The sequence below is a fragment of the Hemitrygon akajei genome, chromosome 8, assembly GCF_048418815.1.
Source record: "Hemitrygon akajei chromosome 8, sHemAka1.3, whole genome shotgun sequence".
NCBI classification, from domain to species: Eukaryota; Metazoa; Chordata; class Chondrichthyes; order Myliobatiformes; family Dasyatidae; genus Hemitrygon; species Hemitrygon akajei.
In genome coordinates, this window is record NC_133131.1 from 163,933,257 (window position 1) to 163,941,137 (window position 7,881).

The window sequence follows — 7,881 nt, forward strand, 5'->3', positions numbered from 1 at the left end:
AATGGTGGATGCTTTGAAGCAGGAGGGCACTTACACTGGGAGAGGGAGAAATTAAAAATGTCTGTAAGCACACCTGACAGTTGTGCGTACATGCTGAGTATCCGCTCTGGGATGCCGTCTGGTCCCGCAGCCTTGCGACTGTCCACTTGCTGGAAACAGCTGCGTACTTCAGCCTCAGAGATGACCAAGGCGCAGGTCACTTCAGCGGCTGTCCTTGGGGGCTCAGTGTTGGTGATATTGAACAGAGTGTAAAAAAGATTTAGCTCATCTGGGAGCATTGTTAGCAGCACCACTGTGCTTAGCTTTGAAGTCTGTGATGGTGTGCAGATCTTGCCATAAGCTGTATGTGTTGTTGGTGGAGAGTTGTGTCTGGATCTTGTTCCTGTATTGTCCTTTCGCCGCCTTGATTACTTTCCGTAGATCATAGTTGATGATGGATGCTTCCTTCTTCAGGCACTGTGATGGAGCTGGCTCAGTCTATTTCTCTGCAGCCTCTTGCAATCCTGTGCATTGATCAGGCTGTAATGCTGTCAGGATGGCAGGAAATAGTCAATACACCCACACCTTGATCATTTTTATTGTAATCAATAAAAAAAAAAGCAATATCCATAGGCCTATATTAAAGCTATGTTTTGGCAATACACTTTAACCATGCAGCATCTATTTGTTCAATGATAATTAAAGATTAGCTTTATTAGTCACGTGTACATTAAAGCATACAGTGAAATACATCATTTGCTCCAAAGAGCACTATATGAGGTCATTCTTACTCTTGGTTGTAAGGCTCTATAATAAGTCAACCTATAGCGGGGAAGTGATGACCCCCTCCTGTTAGACTGAGGTAGCTTATTTTTTATTCTTTCTTCTCCTAATATTTGTATCTCTGTGCAATTGTAACGCTACTGAGACACAGTAATTCCCTTTGGGATCAATAAACTATCTATCTACATTGGTGCTAGAAAGTTTGTGAACCCTTTAGAATTTTCTCTATTTCTGCATAAAGATAACCTAAAATGTGATCAGATCTTCACCCAAGTCCTAAATCTAGGTAACAAAAACCCAATTAAATAACACAAAAACATTATACTTGTTCATTTATTTATTGAGGAAAATGATCCAATAATATATATTTGTTGGAAAATGTATGTGAACATTTGCTTTCAGTAACTGGTGTGACCCCTGTGTACAGCAATAACTTCAACCAAACGTTTCTGATAACTATTGATCAGTCCTGCACATCAGCTTGGAGGAATTTTAGGCCATTCCTCCTTACAAAACTATTTCAGTTCATCAATATTTCTACGATACCTTGCATGAACAGCCCTCTTCAGATCATGCCACAGCATCTCAATTGGTCTAAGATATGGACTCTAACTTGGCCATTTCAAAACACAATTATTTTTTCTTTTTAAACCATTCTGTTGTTGATTTACTGTTGTGTTTCGATCATTGTCTTGTTGCATCACCCAACTGCTATTAAGCTTCAGGTGAGACAGCTACCCTGACATTCTCCTGTAAAATGTCTTGATACAATTTTGAATCCATTGCTCCCTCAGCAATTGCAAGTTGCCCAGGCCCTGAGGCAGCAAAGCAGTCCCAAACCATGATGCTTCTTCCACCACACTTCACCATTGGGATGAGGTTTTGGTGTTGGTGTGCAGTGCCCTTTTCCCTCCAAACATAACGATGAGCATTTCTGCCAAAAAGTTCAACTTTTGTCTCATATGAATGTGAAACATTCAGGTACAAACTTGAGACATACAGTAATGTTGTTTTGTAGAGCGGTAGTTTCCTCTGTGGTGTCCTTCCATGAACACCATTCTTGTTCAGCTTTTCTTATACTGGACACATGAACAGAGACTTTAGCAAGTTCCAGAGATTTCTGCAGGTCTTTTGCTGTTATCCTTGGGTTCTTTTTCACCTCCTTCAGCATTGCACATTGTGCTTGTGGTGTGATCTTTGCAGGATACTGACTCCTGGGGAGAGAAGCAACAGTACTGGATTGCCTCCATTTGTAGACATTTTCTCTTACTGTGGACTGGTGAACACTCAGGTCTTTAGAAATGCTTTTGTAGCCTTTCCCAGCTTCATGCATCTCAACAATTCTTCTAAGTCCTCTGAAAGTTTTGATCGAGACTTGGTGCACATAAAGTGATCTTTCTTAAGAAGTGCAGGTTCTGTCAGTAATGTAACTTTGTGTATCTTTTTTAAAGGGCAGGGCACCTCTACAACCCACACTTCCAATCTTACCTCATTGACTGGAACACCTGACTCCAAATAGCTTTTGTAGAAGGCATTACCCCAGAGGTTCACATACTTTGAACCTAGACTGTGATTGTTTAAATAGTATACTCAGTAATAACTAGTAGATCAATTGTTTGTGTGCTATTAGTTTAGGCAAGTTGTGTTTGTATATTATTGTGACTTAGATGAACCCACCAATCCTTACTAACTCAACCATCCTTGGAATATGGGAGGAAACCCATGCGGTCACGGAGAGAATGTACAAACTCCTTACTGATAGTGGCAGGAATTGAATCGCAGTTGGTGAAAGCTGGTCCTGTAAAGCAACGTCCTAGCTGCTATACGTACATTTTAACCGTGCAGCATTTATATTTAATTAATACCACATGTGGTTTGGAAAGTACACCAACCGGTTAATCCTTATTAAAAGCAAAAGTGCCGGAAACATTCTAAGGGTAGAAAGAGAAGCAATTAAAGTTTCAGGTGCAAGATCCTTTGTCAGTACAAGGACTAAAGCAAACTAGTTAGTTCACAGTAGCAGAGGAAGTGGGGTACAGGTAGGTAGAACAAAAGGCATATACACTCAATGGTGCTTTATTAGGTACCTCCTGTACCTAATAAAGTGGTCACTGCATATGTATATTTGGTCTTCTGCTGCTGTAGACCATCAGCTTCAAGGTTCAACATGTTTTGCATTCGAAGATGCTCTTCTGCACAACACAGTTATGTATGGTTATTTGAGTTACTGTCGCCTTCCTGTCAGCTTGAATCAGCCTATTCTCCTCTGACCTCTCTCTCATTAACAAGGTGTTTTCACCCACAGAACTGCTCATCACTGGATTTTTTTTGTTTTTCACACCATTCTCTGTAAACTCTAGAGACAGTTCTGCATGAAAATCCCAGAGATCAGTGATTTATGAGATACCCAAAGCACCCCATCTGGCACCAACAATCATTCCACAGTCAAAGTCACTTAGATCACATTTTTTCCCCATTCTGATGTTTGGTCTGAACAACAATTGAACCTCTTGACCATGTCTAGATACTTCTTTGCATTGAGTTGTTGCCATATGATTGGCTGATTAGATATTTGCTTTAATGAGCATGTATCTAATAAAGTGGCCACTGAGTGTATTTGTGGTACTTGAGACTAAAGTGATAATGTGGTTAGAGTTATTGATTAGGGGAGGCTATGAGGTCTGTCTGTAAGGCCAGGCTATGCTAATGGAAAGTGAAAAACCAAGTAAACTCACAGATGGGTGACTGTCTGATATAGTCAGAATGAAGGAGTTAGTTACCTCCAGTCGCAATACCTGATACTAGCAAACCCTGTTGGTTTAGGGAGCTAGAAACTGAACATCCGTGGGCTGTTTCAATTACTTTGTGGTTTGATGTTTTATATTTTGTGCTTTTGCTTTTTTTGCATGTTGGGGTTTTTATGTTGAATGGATTCCATGTTTTTTTTGTTTTGTGGCTGTCTGTGGGAAGAGAAATCTCAGGGTTGAATACTGTATACATACTTTGATAATAAATCTTCAAATCTTCGGTATGAAGGATGCAAAGGCAGAAGTAAGTGAACCAGAAGCAACAGATCTTTGTGATTAAAGGAAGTATTTTGTTAAAAAATATTACAGATTTATATACTGTAGTTGTGTTATATAGAGACGGAAAATATTTGATTTTATTTCCATCACAAGCAAACCACTGGTATCAAGCAAAATTTAAAGACTCAAACGAAAGATTCAAGCACAAGGCACAGAGTGAAGCTTGTTATTTCCAAAGTGGCCTTTTCATTCCAAAGTGTGGCAAACCTTCAGCAATACAGGATAAACAATGGTGCAAAATAATATATAAATCCTCAGCAAAAAGCAATGAAATTTACCCAGCAGATGACAAGGAAATAATTAACTCTCTCTTGTATACTCTTGCCTCAATTGCAGCCTGGACTGTTGTAATTGGTATTGGTTTATTACTGTCACATGTACTACAATAAAGTGAAGAGCTTGCAGATCAAATCATTACATACTGCATTAAGCTAGAATAAGGTAAAACAATAACAATGCAGAACAGGCATCTAAGGCACTGAAAAAGTGCAAGATCATAATGAGGTAGATAGTGAGGCCAAGCGTCCATCTTATCTTACAAGAGGTCCATTCAAGAGTCTGATAAACAGTGGGATAGAAGTTGTCCTGAAGCCTAGTGCTTTCAGTCTGTTGTATCTTTTACCTGATGGGAGAGGGAGAAGAGAAAATGTCTGGGGTGGGTGGCATCTTTGATTATGATGGTACTTTACTGAGGTAGTGAGAAGTGTAGATGGAGTCCATAGAGGGGAGGCTGGTTCCTGAGACGTTTCCACAACACTGCAGTTTTTCGTGGTCATTTGCAAAAAGCAGTTATGCATTCAGACAGAATGCTTTCTATAGTGCATCGATTAAAAAGTAGTAAGGGTCAATGGGGCCATGCCGAATTTCTTTAGCTCACTGACAATTAGAAGTCCAACCAGCTGCTCCAATTTGTTTACAAATTAAATTCGGAATTTGCCGTCTGTCTGCAGGCCTAAACTATCTGCGGCTGATTGGGGTCACAATCTGCTTAGTGTCTGAAAATCTCAGTCTCTGCTTGAGTATGTGCGATGTCTCATTTTGGTTGCTTGCTTGGTCTTATTGTCCCTCTCTCTCTCTCAATTCAGGTAATAGGGTCAAATGAGGTTGCTGTACCAACACACCTGTACAAAGTCATCCTCGCACAAAAGGACAGTGCATCATCTGCACCATTGTCACTGGGAGCCTTTGTCGTACCCAATGAACCAATCAGCTTTGAGCATCAGTTGGCTGAGTACCAAGTGAATCTACAGACGCTGGAGAAGATGGCCGGGCTCACGTTTTTCCCAGTCCTGGACAAGATCAGCCAGTGCTGTGACCTCTGTGAAGCAGACACTTGCCAGCTGCTCGACGCCAGGGAGTTCACTCTGTACATTACTGCACGAAAAGCTAGAAGCGCCACGACTTTGCACAGATTGGAGACAGTCATGGGTGAACTCCGGGGAAGTGGGATCGAGCCAGACAAGTACCTGGTGGATCTGTACCAGCAGAAAAAGCAGGAGCTGGAACTGAAAGAACCAAGCAAAAACCAAGCAGCCAAGGGTGGATAAGACAAGTCAAAGTCTCAAGTAGAGCTCTGTACTGAAACAATGGCGGTTTATGTCATACCGCACAGAAACAGACCCTTTGGCCCAAAACATCCGGGCTGAATCATTTTGTACACCCATATTGATCCCATTTGCACCCATATCTGCCATCTAAATACCTTGAGTGTAGTAATTATATTTGAATCCACTACATCCCCAGCAGTGAGTTCCATATTTCTCAAAACAAACATACAGTGCCTATAACAAGTATTCACTACCCCCCCCCCCCAGGAAGTTTTCATGTTTCATTGTTTTATAACATTGTGTCACAATAGATTTAATTCGGCTTTTTTGACACTTATCTTACTTTATGCCTACTGGCATGTAGGACAGTGACGAAGGTCCTGTTTGTTCTGGGCTAGCTTCTAAATGGTACCCCAGGTGTAGTTCAGGGTCTTCAGCTCTCCCTCTACAGTTTGACGCCAGGTACTCTTGGGTCTTCCTTTTTCCCTCTGGTGTCCAATGGAGGGCTATATGTGTGATGTTATCAGGTTCCCTCCTAAGCATATCCTTGATTAGCTCCATCACCCTCTCATGAGGATGGTTTCAATGCTCTCTTGATGGCATTGAGCAAGTAGTTCATCATTTGAGATGATGTTTGGCCAGAATATTCTTAAGATTCTTCTCAGGTTCTTTGTGTGGAAGACTGACAACTTAGTGAGTCGCTTCCTGTCATTCTCCAGCATTCTGATCCATAGAGGAGGGTAGAAAGAACACAGCTCTGATACATTTTTAGCTTGGTCTTGATGTTGTACTGTTGGGACCTCAATATGTTGCTGAGCATTCTGAAGGCATTTCTGGCCTTGCTTTGACAGTTCCTGATGTCGTTACCTGCCCCTCCGTCGTGTCTTGACAGTGCTGCCCAGGTAGGTGAACTCCTCTGTCGTAGAAAGGTCTCCATTTACTCGGATTGTTGAGGAGTAAGCCAGTGAAATATGGTAGGGGGATTAATTTCTTTCCAATTCAACAAAATAGATCTTCTAGCCATTAATGTAAGAAATGCAATCATTCGACAAGCAGAAGATGATAAATGGATTGAGTCCATCATTGGTAAACCAAAAATTGCAGTAATAGGATGAGGTTGTAAATCAATGTTCAATACCGTGGAAATAATATCGAAAATGTCTTTCCAATATTTTTTCAAAAGTGGACATGACCAAAACATATGAGTTAAAGACGCTATCTCAGAATGACATCTGTCACATATAGGATTTATATGGGAATAAAAATGAGCCAATTTATCCTTGGACATATGAGCCCTGTGCACAACTTTAAACTGTATTAATTTGGAGAAAATTAGAAGTGTTGTATTTGACCCTTCTATTAATTTTGAAAAGACATGGAGACCATTTATTCAATATTTTCATATGATGTAATTTGACCCTGTTCCAATCCTATTCGTTTTTTTCGGTTTTGATTATACATATGTTGAGAGGATCGGAGTTGGCAACACCGATGATTTTGTACTTTTTTAATAGATACTATAAACAGCCCATTATTTAATATTTTTTTCTCCTTTTTTTTCTTTATTAGTGTTAGGTTGTTAGATTAGTTTTTCTTAGGGTTAATTTTTTTTTCTTTTTCTCTTGTCTGTTTTTTTAAATATATATCTAGTTTTGTTCTGTTTATATGATATTTGTATCATTCATGATTTGGGAAGATTTAACTATATTGTAATTATTGCTTGTATATCCTTTCATGTTCAGTGTAACTTTGTAATCCCACTATCTATGTATTAATCTTATGTTGATATTAATAATAATAAAGAGATTGAAAAAGGATTGTTGAGTTTGAGATGTTCAAAGTCATCACCGTTTTCTACTCTTTAGGCCAATCTGCTGAGCAAAATCACTGAGGCACGATGTTTTTTCTTGTATGTGCTGGTGAGTGTGGGAGACCAGAACCAGGTCATCAGCAAAGTCGAGCTCTTCCAATGCCGAGAAGAGGGTCCATTGTATGCCTCTTGTCTGATCTTCAGTTGTTCGCTGCATCACCCAATCAATGGCAACATTAAAGAGTGCCGACATCACACATCCTCATCTCATTCGTCTTCACTTCAAAGCTGTAATCACCGTTTCCAACTCTACATTTAAAATTGGCATAAAAACTCTTGGAAATTTTCTTGTATCCATCTCCTGGACTTGTGCTATTCAATAACTTTTTCGTGGAGTTGCTTAGAGTGTTGTGTCTTCATGGTGTAGTTTTTGCCAGGATACCGACTCATCAGCAGTTGGACCTTCCAGGTACAGGGTGTATTTTTACTACAATCAATTGAAACACCTTTTCTGCACACAGGTCTCCAAATACAGATCTCCATTTAACTAATTACATGACTTATAAGACTAATTGGCTGCACCAGTGATGATTTGTTGTGTCATATTAAAGGGGGTGAATGCTTAAACAATCAATTATTTTTCATTGTATATTTGTAATTAATTTAGATCACTATG

General features: G+C 39.8%; 1 protein-coding gene across 1 annotated transcript in view; it reads left to right on the top strand.

Moving 5' to 3' along the window:
- The window catches only part of LOC140732391 (nuclease EXOG, mitochondrial-like), a 75,216-nt gene extending 67,636 nt beyond the window's left edge, over window positions 1–7,580 (top strand). Inside the window, exon 6 of the mRNA XM_073054974.1 lies at window positions 4,934–7,580. Within this exon, the coding sequence (XP_072911075.1) occupies window positions 4,934–5,395 (462 nt within the window). The 3' untranslated portion in view covers window positions 5,396–7,580. The remainder of the gene's footprint in view (window positions 1–4,933) is intronic.
- The last annotated feature ends 301 nt before the right edge of the window (window positions 7,581–7,881 follow it).